Source organism: Neovison vison, chromosome 9 (genome assembly GCF_020171115.1).
Source record: "Neovison vison isolate M4711 chromosome 9, ASM_NN_V1, whole genome shotgun sequence".
NCBI lineage: Eukaryota > Metazoa > Chordata > Mammalia > Carnivora > Mustelidae > Neogale > Neogale vison.
The window spans coordinates 96,027,454-96,046,555 of NC_058099.1; the positions used below are offsets into that span (position 1 = coordinate 96,027,454).

General features: G+C 48.5%; 1 protein-coding gene and 1 long non-coding RNA gene across 2 annotated transcripts in view; one reads left to right on the forward strand and one right to left on the reverse strand.

Moving 5' to 3' along the window:
- Nucleotides 1–7,648, reverse strand: part of LOC122917748 — a 44,352-nt gene extending 36,704 nt beyond the window's left edge. Inside the window, exons 1-3 of the long non-coding RNA XR_006386463.1 lie at nt 6,550–7,648; nt 5,414–5,510; nt 685–800 (exon numbers count right to left, since the gene is read on the reverse strand). This is a non-coding gene — a long non-coding RNA (uncharacterized LOC122917748). The remainder of the gene's footprint in view (nt 1–684; nt 801–5,413; nt 5,511–6,549) is intronic.
- SLC1A1 (solute carrier family 1 member 1) overlaps nt 3,681–19,102 on the forward strand; it is a 76,231-nt gene continuing 60,809 nt past the window's right edge. Inside the window, exon 1 of the mRNA XM_044265978.1 lies at nt 3,681–3,879. Within this exon, the coding sequence (XP_044121913.1) occupies nt 3,789–3,879 (91 nt within the window). The 5' untranslated portion in view covers nt 3,681–3,788. The remainder of the gene's footprint in view (nt 3,880–19,102) is intronic.

Genomic DNA, 19,102 nt, shown 5'->3' on the forward strand with positions numbered 1-19,102 from the left:
AAGAAAACCAAAAAAAGCACACTGGCAAAATGTAATGTATTAAGACATGGCCAAAGATTTGTATCAGCAGGGTTGAAGGCATCTGAGGGGTCTGGGAAAAAGGAGATGTTAACACCTATTGGAGGGGGGAAAAACCCTACAAATTCCTTCTACTTGGCCTTAAGGTCTTACCCCCGGAGAGTGAACTTCCTGTTCCAAGACCTGAGTGGTCAAGTTCCCCTCAGAGAGAACTTACAAGAGAAACGTCTCTTAACTTTTGTCCAACTTGAGATCATGTGCTTTCATGACTATCATAGACAATGAAAATTTAAAAAATAAATCTAAAACCCTATGTCTCCTATCTCTCCCCAAAGTGATGCTTACTACCTGTAAGTAATGCTTATCTCAGGCAAATATATCATAGAACCAGGGGTCAGTAGTAGCCACAGAAAGTGAATTCAGGAGTTCAGCCACCAAAATGCAAGCAGGTTCCACCTGAGAAAAGCACTTCAAGACACCCTAATGTCCCCTGGATTTGGAAGGATGGAATCCGGAAGATCTTGCATAAAGTAATTCAAGTAATTTCCCCCAACAATTCTGTATTTGTTCCTCAGATAAAAGGTGGTCCATTCACCTTGAGCCAGACCACCTAGTTCACCTTGATTTTCCTCTTACCAACCAAGGGAACTGAAGGAATTTTCTTACCTTCTATGTGCCCCACATTCCTCAGCTGTAAGACGAAGACGTTAATGACACACAGTAGTTCACCTGATTCTTCCAGCAGTTCCACAGCGTAGAACACCCGTCCCTACGGCATTCAGCTGTTGGGAGGATCAAGGGAGATAATTTGTGCAAAGTGGTTAGAAAGGTGCCTGGCACAAGGCACGTGCCTTATATCTGCTTATTAATTATTTTTTATTGCCACCTAAAGTGGAACCGCCAAGGAGCAATGGCATGAATGCGGTTTATAATTCCCTTGGCCCAACTGCTTTGAACTTTGGAGGTTCTTGACTCTTACGTTTAATTTAGGAGATTTTTATTACTTCAAAATGAGTGTATACGTGTTGGCTTTATTCATCTTTGTATATTGCACTATTTTAAAATTGCATAATTTAAATAAGCATAAAGCCACTTACATACTCTATGGAGTCTTAGGTATGAAAATGCAGTAGATTTAGGGTCCATGGCAACTTTAAACAGCAATTACTCTTTTTTTTAATTTTTTCAATTTATTTATTTTCAGAAAAACAGTATTCATTATTTTTTCACCACACCCAGTGCTCCATGCAATCCGTGCCCTCTATAATACCCACCACCTGGTACCCCAACCTCCCACACCCCCACCACTTCAAACCCCTCAGATTGTTTTTCAGAGTCCATAGTAATTACTCTTAATAAATATGCCAGGGTTCTTGTGGGTCTGACGTCAGGAGGCGTTCCGGACAGGCAGGCCACAGGTGAGAGGGAGAAAAAGGCACCTGCTCCCATTATCTCCAAGTGCAACTGGGGATGGCGCTCGCTGGATGCCAGGCACTAAGTCTTTTAAAAACATTGTATTCAACGCGAACCTAAGTGAATTTTCTAGTTCTCTTCAATTCTTCTACCCCATTATTTCACCGTCACTTACACAAACTCTTTCCTTCCCTTTCCCACACCACCACCTCCGCAGCGTGAGAGAAATAATATTAATGTCTCCATTTTACAGATGTAGAAACTGAGACAGACAAAGAAATTTAAGCAATTTGCCCAAAGTTACCCAGCTGGTAAGTGGTGGTCCTGGGATTTAAACCTAAACATCCTACGCATAAAACCCAGGAGTGATTGTTCTATTAGATGTCAAAAAGTTGTGATGTACAAAGTTCATCTTGGTTCTTCCACTTTTTTCTCTCTTTAGGGCCCATTTCTCTCTTCAATACAACCCTACCCACAACTGTAATAGGCATGAGGAAGCTCATGGGAAACACTTGGGAAAATACACGAAGATAGAAAGGAGAAAGATTCAAACACGTTATTATATCACCCAAAGACAACCACTGTTAAAAATTCGGCATATTTCCTTATGGACTTTTTTTTCCTAAGTATAAGGTTTTGTTTTCTATGTTTGCTTTACATAGTTGTGACCAAACTGTATGCACAATGTAATCTTTTTTTTCCCTTTCCTTTTCCCCTTTCCCTTGTTTCCCCCTAATATCATAACATATGCAATTAAAAATTTCATAAACTTCCTTTCTATAGGCTGCATAATGTACTAGTGCACGACAACTTCATAATATATTTGCCATTCCTTTCCTGTTGGATACCTGAGTACTTCCCAGCTTTTTGTGTGTGTGGGGGGGGGGGTGGCTATCTCTGTCCCCTCTTTCTTGATAGTTTCCCTCCTTCTGACATTTCCTCAGATACTGCTCAGGCACAAAGTGACCTTGACACCGCTCTATCCTTCCTGCTCTCAAAATTTAGTTTCTGGAGAAGATCTGGTAAAGTCGTTCATACTAAAGTGTACGTGGTTCTTAAAGCTGAATTATAATCTCTTCAAGAAGGCTTGCATCAATTTCAGCCAAAGGAATGAAGCTCTAATTGTGGGGTTTTAGTCATCAGATAATCCAGTTGGGGAGCTCCCCCACCCTCCCCATTCAGAGCGTAGCCTCCGCAATAGCAAAAAAAAAAAAAAAAAAAAAGGTGCAGATCTAACTTAATGTTAGGAAAGCTGACAGGAAGGCAGCCTAGAGCTGCGGAGGTGGTGGTGTGGGAAAGGGAAGGAAAGAGTTTGTGTAAGTGACGGTGAAATAATGGGGTAGAAGAATTGAAGAGAACTAGAAAATTCACTTAGGCTCGCGTAATATATTTGGCACCACTTACCTCGTTTCTCCAACTCCCCCGTTTGCCTTCCCAGTGCATTTGGCCTTAGGAGTGGGCCCTCCCACCTTCACCCAGCACCGCTCCGCCGGAGCTCACACCTAGTAACTCTGTCAAGTCTCACAGGTCGGGGGCCTTCAGCGGCCACCGAGCCACTCGAGTTTCTACGAGGGCCCACGGCAAGCCCTGTGTCCACAGGCCGTCGAACTGGTGCCTCCCCTCCTACTGCCCCGAGAAAGAATTAATAGTGGGGGGCGGGAGCTTAGGGGTTTGAGCTCACCAAGTCCTGCTCTGCCTCCCGCCACCCCCAGCCGTCCCTCTTCCCCCGCTGGGGGCTTCAGGCGTTCGAGGCGGCGGCGGCGGGGGGCCGGGGGCACCCACGACAGAGCTGTTCCCTCACCTCTCCCCACGCGCGAGGGCCCCGCGGCGCCCGGGGGCAGGCGTGTGCGCCGCGGCGGGGAGCGGGTGTGCGGGCGCACGGCCAAACCACGGCGGCTCCACCCATTTGGGCTCCGCGAGGAGGAAACCCCAAATCCGAAAAGCTGGTCTGGCAGGACCAAAAAAAAAAAAAAAGAAAGCGAGCGACTCCAGGTGCCGGCTGGCGGGGCGCGGGGCGCGGGGCTGCGGGCTCCGGCGCGCACGGCGCACGCCCCCACGCGCCCGCCGCTCCTCCCCCTTCCTCGCTGGTCGGCCCCGGCGCTGCAGAGCGCGGCGGCGGCAGGAGGAGCCGGGCGCGCCCAACGCGCACTGCCGGCGAGGTGGCCCGGGCGACAGGCGCGGCGCGCGGTCTCAGGTGACAGCGGCGGTGACAGCGACAGCGGCGGCCGCCGCGGCCCGCGCGCACCCGCCTCCCGTCCCCGCCGCGCCGCGGAGCCTCCGCGGATCCCCGCGCTCACGGCCGAGCTCCGCGCACAATAGCGGCGGCCGCGGCGGCGGCTCCCGGCCCCGCGCCCGCCATGGGGAAGCCGGCGAGGAAGGGATGCGACAGCAAGCGCTTCCTGAGGAACAACTGGCTGCTGCTGTCCACCGTGGCCGCGGTGGTGCTCGGTGAGCGGCTCGGCGGGTGGGCGAGGCGCGCGCCCTCACGCGCTCCCAGCGCCCAGGCCGCGTGCGGGGCCGGCGGGTGCGAGGGTGGGCGAGGCGCCGCGGGTGCGCTCGGTCGGCCTCGGAGCCACGCGGGGGCTTCCCCGCCGGGGCGCCGATGTCTGCGTGCGGACAAAGCTCCGCGGGGACTCCGATTTCGGTGCTCCGCGAGCTGCGGGCTCCTGCTTTACCCAAAACGATCAGAGGGGCTTGGAAGGGGAGGCGAAGCTCCTGGTCCTTCCCGTTGGGAAGCAGACACGGTTTATTATTAGGTTTTCAGTCCTGTGTGTTCTCCGCGGCCCTCCCCCCCATTTTTTCCCAGAACCGTGCTGCCTGGACAGGGATCGAGTGCGGATAGGGTCCTCGGTCCTCGGTTGGACTGACAGAGGCACCTTAGCGTCAGGGGTGGCGGGGCCCCCGAGGGGAAGGAGGTAGAGGGTGTTGCCGCTCACCCTGGGCCAAATTCTTGCCCAAACTCAGGTGTGTGCAGTTATGGCCCGCAGGAGGTCACTGGGGAAAGAGAGCTAAGAGAACTCAATTTCTTCCTTTCCCACCCTGGTAACCTGCCAGAATAGCCTCCTTGAGCTTCCTCGCTCTCCACATTGTTGCTCTATTGAAAATAATTTTGAGTCCTATTTGCGTGTTTTTAAACAAGGATGTATTTAAATGATTCACTCCTGACAGATTACTGGACTAAGCGGATGTCTGAGCCATTGCTCAGAGGTATGAGTTGTTCCGATTTCGATTATGAATTTCTGCCAGTTTGCGTCTCTTAGCACTGGGGCTCTGCAATGCACTCCTTTGGGGCTGGAGTCTGTCTCCTTTTCTCTTGGAGCTCACACAGGTGGGGACACCCAGCAGGTGAGATTGCTTTGAAGTCCCCATCTTCCCTCTGGAAACAGCAGCTGGGTTTGCTGAAAAGGGATGGGGTGCCAGCCTCCGGACCTCCTGCACCTTCTCCAGGGATTTCTGAATCTCAGAATATTGGGCATGGCCTATCCCTACTCTTGATGCCCTACCCGCCCCCCCCAAAAAAAAACCTGTGTAAGTTAACGGAATCCTCAGAGTCAGATTTGCTCCTCCAGAACCTTGTGCTAAATCAAGTCAGTTTCTGAGTAAAGAAATAACATCTTGGAATTGCTTTAGCAGAGGCCATTTGTGGGAGGAAAGGAGAGAAGTAGAGAAGAAAGTCTTTCTTATCTGTTTTTTAACTATTTCCCCCAAGGGCTAAGTGGGCTTAGGGGGTTTTAGGGAAGGTTTATCCTGCCCCCACTACATTTAAGTAATATATCACACAGAGAGAGTGATTTGATTTCCCCGTATCCAAACAGATGAAATGGCCTTGTTTGTTTTCCCTGGTGATAAGCGTCCAGAATTAACTGTTAAGCCTTTTTTAAGGATAGTTACTGGGTAACTTAGGTCAGCATTTCCTCCTAATTCCTGGTAAAAGTGGAACAATGCTGCCTTTTTAGCCTCAGAGTTCTCCAAGAATACTCACCTGTTAACCAAGTGTTGCATACCACTGTTCAGTGTACCCATTCACTGGAGGCTGGTTTGGAGAGGATTTTGAGCAGTTGTTCCCTGGCCTTTGGAACCTGTTGCAAAAATACAGCTTCAGGGTCAAGAGAGATTGCATGCCCATTTTGCAGATCTGGCCTGTGGCATCAGGGCACTTTCCAACAGTTTTTAACCTGGGCGAAGCTCAATTCAGACACTTTTCTCAAGAAAGAGAAAGCACCATATAAAAAGGTCAAGTGCCCCACTGAGGTCTTTCTGGACATTTGCTCCTCCAGGAACAGCACAGGGCTAGCCTGAGGGTTTCCGCTCCTGGCCTGAGCCATCCCCATTTTGCCCATCACAGGCACCTCCCGGGTCTTCCTTTTTTCTTTCTCTAGAGCGCTGGGTCTGAGTGGAAATCATAACTCTCTGTGGAGTACACGAGCTCAGTTATTTAACCAGAATGAAATTCCAGCTAACTTACAACAGTGAGGCTGAGTCCATCTATAAACTGATAGTAAGTTTATTTTAGAAGTCTTAATTGATACAGAAAGTCACCAGCTCTCTCCGGCAGCCTCCTTTCTAGACCTTTTTAAAGAAGAAACTGTTAAATTTATTATCTCCCCTGACAGAATGTCGTCTTCTGATTATAGCCATTAAAATGTTTGGTCCACCGTCAAAATGTTTCATCCCTGCTATAATTCAGTGGTCCTGACACTTTAAAATATTTTGATTTTTGAAATGAGGGACAAAGGTTTTTATGAGCCCACTTAAAGCCTCTGTTTTTCAAGACGTAGAATATGAGAGGAAATGCAGTTAAAGAGTTTTTTTTTTTTTAACAAAGATATGGGAAGGATTAACCATTTTGTTTCATGCCCCATAGCCTGGATCTCAATTCATTGAACAGGCAGAATTTCTAAGAGTAGATTTTTTTGTGCTCCAGCTGGGAATTCTGTCCAAACAGAATCACTGTGTGTAAAAATTCTGTGTCTCGGCATTCTGATTCAAGTGACCCAGTGACGATCATTTTGTGTACAAATCTTCCTCAACTTGGGATGGGGTTAGGTCCCCATAAGCCCATGGGAAGTTGGAAATATCAAATATCATAATTCAAAAAATGCATTTGATGCCTCTGACCTGCTGAACAGCATGGCTTAGCCTGGTCTGCCTTAAATGTGTTCAGAACATTTCCATTAGCATACGGTTGGGCAGAGTCATCTCCCACGAAGCCTCTCTTATAAGGAAGTGTTGAGAACCTCATGTAATCCGTTGAGCACCCTAGAGAGAGAAGGTGAAGCACGGTGGTGGTTGGGTGCGGAATGGTTATGAGCACATCTGCTGTTTACCCCCTCGATCGCGGGGCTGCCGTGCCCAGCGTCACGAGAGAGGACGGTACCACGTCTCGCTCACCCAGGAAGAGATCAAAATTCAAAAATGTGAAGTCTGGTTTCTACTGCGCCAGTGTCGCTTTCATACCGCTGTGGGGCTGAAAAAATCATGCCAGGGACGGTGTGTGTCGTGTTGGTAAAGCGCTCGGGGAAGCCTCACCCCCGTCACAGCCCAGAGCAGGCGCTTTCTATCCAGGATGTGCCGTATTCCAGCCACCCGGAAAACCAGATTTCCACCTTACGGGTCTTCAGGAATGGAAGTAGATGTTATTTACACGAGCTGGCACGCTTACTCATTCTGAATGCTTTTCTTCCGAGCGCTCAGGAAGCAGTCCTTTATAGATTCAGGGGCTGCTGCTTGACGTGGAGAACGTTCTTCCAGCTTATTAGGAATACCCTTGCCCCGGCTTCCCGTCCCCTACCCTGCGCCCCAGCAACATGCATTCCGCAGTACTCGTTTGAGTCGTGGTAGATGCTGTCTTCCTGTTTCTGGGTGTCTCCGAGGCCTCTGAGGAGGGGGCCGGCTGCGCTCACCTGCCCAGACAGAGCCTTGTGCGTGGTAGCATTCCGGAATGTGCATCATTACTGATAAAGTTCGTTTGGTCTCGCGCCTCCCATGCCTGGTACTGCTGGGCCTCTAATCAGCCCAGTCTTGGGATATACCTGTAGCAGCCAACACTTAGGTTGTCCATTCGGTAGAGACTGCCCCAGAGCACAAAGCAGCGAACAAAACCGTCAAAACCCCTTTTCCTCATGGAACTTCTGCTCCAGTGCAGAGAGTAAACCATCAACAGAACAAAGAGGTAGACTACCACACGGAGTGTGTCAGACGGTGAGAACACGGAGGGGGCTGGGAGGGGCTTGAGCTTTGACATCAGAGCCACAGGGAGGGCCCCACTGAGAAGGAGACCACTGAGCCAAGACTAGAAGGAGGTGCGGCGACCGGTGCACAAGCATCCTGGCTTGTTTGAGAAGGAACAGGGCGTGGAGGGAGGGAGAGGAGGTTGGAGGGGGACAGAGCAGTGGGAGAGTGAGGGCTCCTCTAAGAGACTTTGATTTTTCCTGGGAGGTGGGAAACCTTTGAAGGGTTCTGAGCAGAGCAGGTGGTCTGGTTGTATTTTAATCTGCTCCCCTTGGGCTCCCCCTGGCCGCTGTTTTGAGCACAGACTGGGGGAGGGGGCAGGGGCTGGAAGCAGAGCCAGGCTGAGGAGGCTAGCGGGCACTTCACCTGCTACGCATTTGACTTCTTATACTTCTCCAACCTCGTTTCCATCATGCCTGGTGAAATATTAGGAAATGCTCATGGAAAATAGGCAGGGGAAATGTTTTGTGGCTACAAAGTAGGTGTTGCCTCCATATCTGTCTATGAGGAAACTGTAACATTGCCCACGTAGGGGTGAGTGAACGGAGACTCAACAGTCATGGGCCCTCAGATGAAAACTGGCCCTCCCGTTCCTTCCCTTCCCCTCCTTTGGGCTGCTTCTCTCTGACTTGCCCCCCAACTCCCTGTCGTAGCCGATCCTTGCCGACCCTGCTGGGAATCACAGTAGTGTGGGCCGAGTGCCATACTGGGGTGCCGTACTTGGGTCTGTGTTGTCCTTTTCTCCCCTGAGACTGGGTAGGGGCAGAAACATGCCTCCTGGGCTCTGCGAATCCCCATGGCTGTGCTTGGAGGGATGCTGCTCTGGTGGGACTCGGCAGGCTCATCCGCCAGACTGGCCTCCACGGTGGGGGACTGGCCTCCACGGTGGGTTCAGACCCACCCTTGTGCCTCTGGTCATGAGGCTGTGGGACTCTTCCTTCCACCTTCAAAGCCTGCCTTTCCTGCCTTCTAACAGAGGCGCGGGGCAAGACTGCAGCGGAGGGTATGATGGAAGGACATGGGAAAATAAAAGGAACAAGGCTGTCAAGGAGGCAGAGGCAGCTCCTGGGGGGTGCCTAGAATGCCATGCTGATGAGTTTGGACGTGGTCTGAGGGTTAGGTTGGCAAGGACGTGGTCAGAGCTGTGCTGGGGAAAGATCACTGACAGGTGCGTTTGGCAAATGGATCCTGGGAGGGCCATCTTGCAGGTGGGCTCACTACCGAGGGGACTCCTGTCCGTGTCCAGACAGGGAGAGCTAGGGCCCTTGGCTGCTCAGCTGCAGTGGGAATGGAAAAGAGATGACAGTTAACTCGAGGTGCTCAGCAGGTTAAGCTGATGGGATATGGCCAGATTTGGTCCTCCAGGGGAAGGAAGTGGCCATCTCTAGCAGGAGGTGGAATCCTAGAAGTGGCAGACTTGGAAAAGAACTACTGCGCACCCCCACTGTGCAGAAGGAACATCTACTTGTATTCAATGCTGTGCAGTCAGAATATATTCTTCCCCTCCACCCCACTCCGCCGCTAAGCCATGAGCCTCCCTGAACCCGCAGCATCTGTCACAATGCATGGTGGACTCAATATGTTTGCTGATTTGTTGATGAGACATTTATGACCCGGAGAGTAAGACATTGTCCTGGTTTATTGAGTGAATAAATGAGCCCTAAGCTTAGCCTGAGCTCCATTTCCTCCATAAATTTTCTACTATCTACTTCAGCATTCTCCAACCTTGACATCAGTACCCCAGATTAACACTTAGTCTACACATATTTCAAGCATGATCACCTTTTCCTTCTCAAAACTAGATCATAGATCCCTTGAGGCCCAAAGCACCCCCATTACTCCTACCCAATGCTGGAAAATGAAACGAGACCTTAAAGTCATGGGACTGACTCTTCAGAGCTGTTTAAGAAAGGGTATCTGATACTTAAACTTTCTGGGCCTTTGTTTTCTTATCAGAAAGAAGAGGGGTTTGGATGAGCCGGAAGAACAAGGATTTCCTTCACGTGCCGGCTCCCCACTCTAGATAGTGGACTCTCTGGTGGAATATGATTGTTGAGAAGGCATTGGAAACAGGAGTTCTGGAATTGATTACTGATGTCTGCCCAGGGCTTGGGAACAGAGAGTAGGGGCATGTGTGCTATATACTCGGTTGACCCTAAGTCAGAAAATCTCTGCGGTTCCTTCTACCTTTAGTTCTTTTGCTCAAGGATGAGGTCATCACCATTCCTCAGTTTATTGCTAGGAACTCTTCCACGGGACACTAAGCAAGTGATAAAGGAATTACAGGAGGATGACACGATCTCGATGTTGAGTCCGTTGTAAACCCCCATGACTTGAGTTTAATAATGTAAACTATAAAAATAAATACATAACGTGATTTGTCTATGGGACTATTACCGGGGCAGTGTTCCATGTCAGCTTTAGATTATTCAGGAATATGAGGTCTAATAAACGTATCTTGTTCCTCTATATGTGTAAATATCTTGCATGTGTCTGATAAGTTAAGTACTTTAGAGACTAGGTCCTTTAACTGGCGTGGCCCAAGTTCCACATATTAAAGAATTAGAAAAAGAATTTGGGGCTTTGAATGTCCCTCCCTGATCCTTTCATTTTTTAAACCAAATCAGAACCAAGCAGATGTGGGGACTCACTAAAGAGATTCTGAGTTTGGGTTGTTCTCTGAATGGTATATACACCTCGAGCCTATCAAACCAAAACCCCACATAAAGCTATATGAACCCAAAATGTTAAAATAAATCTTTTGAAAATTATCACAGATGTTAGACTCTGCCCTGCACCTTATGTTGTATACATGTTCTTAACACCATCTATTGGGAGGAATTTGAAGGTAAAGTGATGAAAAACAGAGAAGGGCCAGAGAAGCTGTGTGTGTGTATGTACCTGTCTGTCTATTCAGTTTAATAGTCAGAAAAGAGAACATTAGGGACATTCAGGTGGTGCAGACGGTTAAGCATCCGACTCTTGATTTCAGCTCAGGTCATGATCGTAGGGTCCTGGGATCGAGCCCCACATGGGGCTCTGCCCTCAACAGGGAGTCTGCTTGGAATTCTCTCCCTCTCCCTCTGCCCCTCCCTCCTGTTGGTGCACTCTCTCTTTCTCTCTCTCTGTCTCTGTCTAAAATCAATCAATCAATCTTAAAGAAAAAGATTGTTTGTAGCTATTCAATATCTTGTTAGATGTTGCTTAATGGGAGACATTGGATTTTTTTTCTTTACAATATACAAAAAGGAAAAAAAACCCTGTAGAATCAAAGTTATCTACCTGTCAAAAATTTGAGCAGCAAGCAATAAAGGAAAATTTCAGATGAAGACACACGCTGTAGAAATCTACCATGAGCCAGATGAGGCTCTGCTAGAGCTCTCGTGGTAGCTCAGACAGCGAAACCCCCGGCTAGGTCAGACAGGGCGTGCTTACCTAGGACGGGGAATTCAAGAGAGAGCATATGCGTGCTCATGCGAGCGCTTGCTTGTGAAGAGAGAAAGCTTTCCACATTAATTACTTGTGAGAAATTGTGATTACCTGTAACAGAGCTGAGCCTCCCAGCAACTGTCCTGTGGGGACTCAGCGACACACTGGCTGGGTGCCAGGGAAGCGTGATTTGCCCGAGGAGCAGCAGATCCACCCCCCCCCCCGACCCGCAGCACCCCACCCCCACACCCCGTCCTTGCTGCTGGAGATCCAGAGTCATGTATGCTGTGAGGACCAGCACTCTCGAAGCAAAAGAACTCATTTTCAGTGACACCAAGCAGCCCATTTAAACCCTCCTGCAGCAGAGCATTAACGTAGCAGGTGTTTTCAGGGGCCTTTCCTACTTAGAATGTTAAACATACATCTAATAGCAGAGAATATCAGAGACAGTGACTATTAAGCCAATAATTCACTTCGGAGCCGTCGTTCGACTCAGTGGCTAGATGGAGAAGCAGCTAATTCATTACACTTGCTGAGGAAACAGCCCCGACTGCAACAAAGAGGGCTCTGTTGTAATTAGCGCACTCCACAGTAACACCTCTGTTGATGGGAAGAAAGTGTTTCAGTGACTCACTCGTTGCCAGAAATGTTACTACCCCACGTTGGAGAAGTATGTGCCAACTGCCTGTTCCATGACCAGAGGTAGAATACTTCCTTTCCAGCAAACACTCCTGCACTTTCCGGGGCGGGTGGACCTTGTCCCAGGCCCCAGATGTTCCAGGCTGCGTGTTCTGGGCTGTTCCTCTCCGGGCCCCGGCTCCAGTTGTGTGAGTTCTGGGCAACGGTCCCCCCTCAGCCAGGGCGAGGAAGACGCTGTGCCTCATTCTCCAGCACAGAGGTAGCACTAAGGAGATGAGCCCCTCCCACCAGTTCCGCACGTGTGGCCCGAGGTCTTTGTTCCCCCATGCCTCCTGGTTTCAGGGACCCTAACTGTGTCCAGAGATGGGACAGCTGTCACAGCACATCTTCATGTGCCCATGAAGTCTCCTGACATGAGCATCACATGTCTCTGTGAGGTCTGCATGTTGATTGCAAAGAGGTGGCCTTTGGGGCTGGAACTTCCATTCAGAAATGACCAGAGAGGGTCCATGCTGTGTGTTTATTCTTATGACTGCACTGAGACAGTTACTCGAGTTCAGTGCCCTCGGGCTTTTAAAGCTCCATTTACTTACTCAACTAAGAAGGAAACCCTTTGGGAAGAGAGCTTAAGTGAGTTTATATAATCAAATTATACTTTACCACTGTTCTGTTGCTCAAGAGTTATCTGGTTACTTATAATTCGTAAAGAATTAAGTCAACAACAACAATAAATGCCTCATCACCAGAAATACCTAACCACTGAAAGCCTAATCTCCAAGCCTCTTCCCACTTCTGAAGGATAAACTGATTTTGCTCAGTTCTTCTGGGCATTTCAGATACTTCATTGTCTTCCAATTCCATTAATCACTTACAGGTTTCATACAAGATTCCCCAAATTATGAGACAATAAAGGAGACACGTTTTCTTCTTTGAAAAGTTATTTCTCTTGCAGTTCACCAAGCCCATGATTTGCTAACATTTGTTGAGAGCTTTCTGTGGTTTTTATGCACATTTATTTCCCATTTGAGCCTGAGCACAATGAGGTGGGAAGTTTGCCCTTCCGCAGATGAGAAGAAAGGGACATAAACGGCTGAAGTCCCGTGGCTGAGGTCCCAGGCAAAGCTGGGATTTGTACCCAGGACTGTCTGACTCCAAAACTGAGGTTCATAACCATTAAGCAAGGTTCCTTCCTTTCTAGCAGACCTTGCTACACCAATACATAGTCCAAATGACTCTTGCAGACTTTGGTCTTGTGCGGTAACTAAACAAAGCCTGTGCTCTACCTTCTCCCTCCATCCCTTGCCTGTCCCTTGGACCCTTTATCCTATCCTTGACTTGGGGTCCCCAGGGGTTAGCCTTCCCCTTTTCCGCCCTCATAAGCCCTCTATTTGAACAGGTATTCTGGCCGAGCTTGTCTAGTGCTTGCTTTCCCAGGGTGTGTTGTATTTTGCTGCCCTAATGCTTCTGTGCATTGTTCCACCGACTCTGATCCTACTCATCCTTGCAGGTGAATCTCCTAATTCCCACTTTTACTGGATAGACTGTCAGAGATGATCTGCCCTCTCTGTGTTCTTGTCACCTTTCATTTAAATCCACATGTCACACTGCATTTGCACCTCCTCCCCAAACCCTGCCCTGTGGCAGACATCACAAATCGACTACTGCAGTCTTAACCACGGAGCTCAGTTATGGCCTCAAAATCCCCAAAACTGTCCTCTGGGCAACCACTGTCAATCAAAGGGAATTGGTGTGTAAGAGGAAAGGTGTTGTCTGTGATTGGGAAGGCCTGTTCACTTGGCAATCGATTAAGAGCTCAGTTCAAAAGAAGCAAATATTAATGTTACTGGCAAAAGATACAGGGTGAAATCTGTGTTTCGTCCCAGGGTGTCAGAGGCATTGTGTGTGCAGATGCCACTAACAGTAGCCCAGGTGTGGTAAATGCTGCAAGAAAGCCCCATCTTGCCTTGGGCCTTCAAAGAAGAGAGGCAGGATTGAGAAAGGATTCCTGGAGAGGGCCAGGAATGGCCTTGAGCAGGTGTGTCAGGATTCCCGGGCTGGACGATTGGAAATATTACAAGAGCCCAGGTCGAGATAACGATAAGAGGACAAAGGCCCATATCCTGTCCTATGTCCAGTTTTGGTTCCATGTGCAACTACTGTGTAATCAGTGTGTTGCTATGTTTTCACAACTTCTCTGTCTCACCTCAGTTTCCTGAGGATCGAAAAAATGCTATCTTTTTTGGGTCTGTCATACTCATGGCATCTAGCACTGCACTGGTTTTGTAAAGGATGCCCCCAAATCTTTTTTCACTGGTTATAAAACCTTTTTTGTTGAAGGAAAGGTAAATCCTTGGTGAGTCTCTCCCAGTGGTCCCCAGGCTAACCACTTAGTTGTATGGGTATTTGTTTGTGTGTTTGTTTGTTTTTAAGATTTTATTGATTTATATGAGAGAGAAAGCACAGAGGGAGAGGGAGAAGCAGACACCCCACTGAGCAGAAAGCCTGTTGCAGGACTCGGTCCCAGGACCCTGAGATCATGACCTGAGCCAAAGGCAGATGCCTAACCAACTGAGCCACCCAGGTTCTCTGGTTGTATGGGTTTTTGAGTGAAGACTCTGGGGAACTTTTGTCAAGCTGGAGTTATCCCAAATATACTTTACTTCTACTTTGGGAATCCCAGAAGAGGAATCCTGGTTCTGAAGCCATTTTAGTGTGAGCTCCACATGGCCTCGAAGCTCCCAGACTGGAGGGCTTCTCCCTGCCCTGAGGAAGGTGTAACCTTCTCGGGACACCAGCACCAGCACCAGCCTGATCTCCAGGGAATTCTTTGGACCGATTAGAGAGATCCATGTGGCCTCCCAGATTTGGATCATGGCATAAAGCTGAGTCAGCCTTGAATGATGGAGCTTTTTTGAATGTGGTAGTTAGCCATTCCTATGTCTGTCAGGGGATTTATTTCTAGGTTTCTCTCCCCCTGTCCCCCACCCCACACATCTTTTTACATCCTTGTCCAAATTCTGCCCATTTTTCTCCCTGTTTGGAGATTATTTCTCTGGTAAGGAATTAATTAGCCCATCTGTGCTGTCTGTGCCAAGAGACCTTGAACTTGAACTGCTTGAATAAACACTAGATTTGGTCATTAAAAAGTCTGAAGATGGGTTTTTACTTTTTTATTGGCAAAAGTTAATTGTCAACCAGGAGAGTAGCGGGTCGGCTCCATTTCTGCTTCCTCTTCATCGATTCCTTTCTTACACCTGGAGAATTTCCTCAGGTTTCATGTGTGGAGGAGGAATGGAGGTGGAAATATTGCCGTTCAGAAGGCACAGACCCTAAGAAACAAAGTTTACACCTACTGTTGTTTAAGTGGGAAGGACTGAATAAACTGCTTGCTTTTTTTTAACCTCAACTAAGTAATCATAGAAGACAGGACTTAAGGAATCTAAGATCTGGAACCTTTAAATTCCCTGGGCTTTAGGGCTCATCCCAGAGCTTCCATAGTCTTTGGGAATCCTGCTCATTGCTCTGGGCTCTAGGGAAAAGGGTTACTGGATCAGAGCAGGTGGGTTTACAGCTGTGGCTTTTAGATTTTTCTCTTTCTCCCCCTTTACAGCCTTCCCCCTGCCCCAGGCAACATCTGTTGTCCACTGGGCAATGCAGAGAAAGGGAGCTGAAGAGCCTCACAAACATTAAACATTCCAAGATTCCAAAAGTAAACAAAACTCTCAGTGTTACTGTGAAAAGATCACACTCACCATGTTTGAATTTGAGGGGGATCTCTGGTGGTCATCTAAAATGCATTTATGGTTATTTCTAGACCTTCTGTTTAATTCACTGTTCTCAAACAAGCTTATCCATGGGCAGATATTTTATAAACCTGTAGAGTTACTTATAAATGTTTCTCATTGTTTCTCATTGTTGGGGGGGTGCAAATGGGGAAATGTGGATCCTTGGTACGTTTTCGTTCCTTGAAGACACTAGTATACAATGTCATCTTTGTGTGTTTTTCTGGGGCCCTCCTCTCATCCTGTATGAAAAGGCATCTGGGCTCCTTTGACTGGATGTCTGGCATGTTAACATTCTAAACAGGACTGTTCTTTCACAAATAATAATTAAACAAGTTGGCCATCTTTGCCTTTTTTTTCTTCCGGTGAGGATTAAGAGAAGTATCCAAGGTATTTCCAGACGGATTCCTGACTCAACCTCTCAACACTGGAGACCACTTTCATTTTCATTTTAATTTTTAAAATACCATAAAATTCTTCAAGAAGTCTTAACTCACTTGAAGATAAATGTAAATGTCTCTCTGGTCCTTGCGGGGGGTGGGGAAGGATAGTTCAGATTTACAGCTCCCTAGAAGCCAGGGCAGGTAGGTAAACAGTCAGCAGGCAGGTGGCACAGCTGGGAATCATGAGAGAACAAAGATCAAGGTGACAAAAGTTTTCCAAGCAAAGGTGAGAAACAGCCAAGCAAAATAGGGGAGTTCCACTTACTTAGCCTTCTGGGTGCAAGGTTCCTCAGACTGGGAGTTCCAGGCTTGGGACAGGTGGCTGGCAGCCTTCTTTCTCCAGAGGTCGATCTCTTTCTCTGCTCACAAACTGTTCCTGACCAAAAACCAGCTGTGGGGAAGATGGTCAGATTTTGTTTACTCATAGGGAAAAGTCTGCCTGAGATTGTGTAGTGAACCCAGAAGGTGTTTGTGGGAGTCGCAAGACTGGTTACGATAGGTCATGTTCCAGATATATAGTGTTGAACCTGAGGAAAAGGTGTGTCCTCTGACCAGAGATCCCAGGGCCTCTCCAAACCCTATGAGTGTGGGTGAGGGGACTTAAGTTCCTCCAGGGACTTGGAGGCCAAATATTTGCCCAGGTACCAAGGATGGGAGAGAATACAGTGAAACTACAAGGTAGATGAAGGTCTTTCAGAGACATGCATAAAACAAGCGGAGACAGGGTGCCATCCATGAAATTATCCAACATGGTTAAAAAAAAAAGGTGATTTTAGAACCCACTAGTCAAGTCCTAGATACACATCTTAGAAATAGCTCAACCACAGAAGTGTGGGACTGACACACCTTTGCGGGAGAGAGAGTCTGTTTGTTCCTTGATTGAAAGTTTCACTCACAACTGGCCTCTAAGCCGGCTGATGCTTCCTTAGGGACCGGAGTCCTGTGGGGTGGTCCTGCAGCCAAGCTTGAACCCAGCAGGCTCTTTGGACTCCAGGGGCCCCAGAAGCCTGGGAGAAGTCCAGAGGCATAAGAATCGGCTCCCAACTTCTCATGGGTGCTTTATGATAGCCATTGTCCGAGGGAGACAGTCCCACCAGTCAGGAAATACTGGAGAGGCCGCATTTATGACGGATGGTCCTGGAACAATGTGGCAGAATTCACGCCCACATTCCTGTGGCCCAGTTTTCATGCCTAGCCAGTGGCATCCTCACTCTGGGGTTTCCTCCTGCCTTTTGTAATTCGGTGTGCTGAGTAAAGAGTAGAAAAGGGCACGGCAGTTAATGCATCCTGGCTTCATTTCAGAGCAGTACTTAGCCGAGTAGCTGTGGAGGGTCGGGCTGTGTGCCTGGGTCAGGGGGTGTGCGGAGGTGAGCAGACAGGAGCTCGAGATGGGGGGATGTGCCGGGACAGAGGTCTGTTCAAGGAGGTAACCGCTGCAGATGAAGCTCTGCAGGCCCAAAGAACAGGTTAATTCCACCTGAGAAGAGAGCCCAGGAAGTGCTTTCTAGAGGAGGTGACATTGTAGCTAAGCTCTGAGGGGCAAGTAGGAGTTCACTAGGCAGAGAGTGACGAAAGAGTTCTTTTTGTTTTGTTTTGTTTGTTTTGTTCTGTTTTTAGAGGGGGATCTATAACAAAAAAGGCACAAAAGCAAGGAGGATCTTTGAGAAATAGCAGGGAGTTTGCTGAGACTGTATTGACGAGACAGGGTGGTGAGGACGTGCAGTCCCGGATCGGTTAGGGACCTTCCGAAACACAGGACCCACTCGCTGAAAAGTGTTTCACTGGGGTGCCTGGGTTCCTCACCTCAGTTGCTGAAGCATCTGCCTTCCGCTCAGGTCATGGGATCGAGCCCCGCATCAGGCTCCTTGCTCAGCAGGGAGCCTGCTGCCCCACCCCCGTGCTTGTGCATGCACAGGCTCTTTCTCTCTCTCTGGCAAATAAATACAATCTTTTTTTTTTTTTTTAAATCTTAAAAAAAAAAAAAAAAAAGACACCCAGTTCTAATAACTGTGGGAAGCTGTTAGTTCTCCTATACCTGAACAGACGAGGGGAGAGGGCAGTATTACCACAGTCCAGTGAGGAGTGGGGCTGTGGTTGAGGGTCCCCATGATGGGGCCTGTGTGACCCCAGGATCACAGCTCCTCCCAGAAGCATGGCCAGGCAGGGAGGGAGCACGGGTGATGGGTACCCCAGCCTCTGTCTCTGTCTCTGAGATCACAGCTAGTGCCTCTCCTTGGCTAAACTCAGGCAAAGCCAGAGGACACGGAACCTTTGGTTACACACTTTGAAGAGCTCAACCTCCTGGGACCAAAGCAGGGCAAGAAAGGACAAGTTAAGTCCGAACGGCAGATAGAGAAGAGCCAGCAGAGAGCCATATGGCATTGAGTGCTAAGAGGTTTTCTCAGGACACTACTTTTTTTTTTTTATTAAGATTTTATTTGTTTATTTGGCAGAGAGAGAGCACAAGTAGGCAGAGTGGGAAGGAGAGGGAAAAGCAGGCTCTCTGCCAAGCAGGGGGCCCCAATGGGGGACTCGATCCCAGGACCCTGGGATCATGACCTGAGCCGAAAGCAGCCGCTTAACCGACTGAGCCACCCAGGCATCCCAAGACACTATTAGACAAAAAAAAAAAAAAAAAAGTGTTGAAAAGATGCAAGGTCTATAAATGGTGGCAGAAAAGTAAACTTGATGGTGTCTAGCGATACTGGTCGCAGCTGCTTGTGAGGCTCCGTGACTATCCCAGCACGAACATTCTCCCACCGTGCCCTGTCCCACAGACCCAGCCCCTTGGCCTCCACATCCAGACAGCATTGCCCCTACATCCACCAGCCTTTCTTCTATGCAAAGAGGGCAAATGCTGTTGATGGTGGAAGCACCCAGAATACCAGGGACAGCTTCTCTCCCCACCTATAATTTAGGAGTCTTCTATTTAGAAGTGACGGAAAATCTAGGTCACACAGGCATAGGCCAAAAGGGTGGAAGGGGGTGCAGTGACGTGTAGAATTTATGGCTCACATAATTTAAAAGCTCAAAAATAATATTGGCTTCAGGTATGGCTGGATGCAGGGGTTCAAACAATACCATCCCAGTCTGTTCTATGGGCACGAACAGACTCTGCATGCCTGTGTCATTTCCACCCTCAGACAA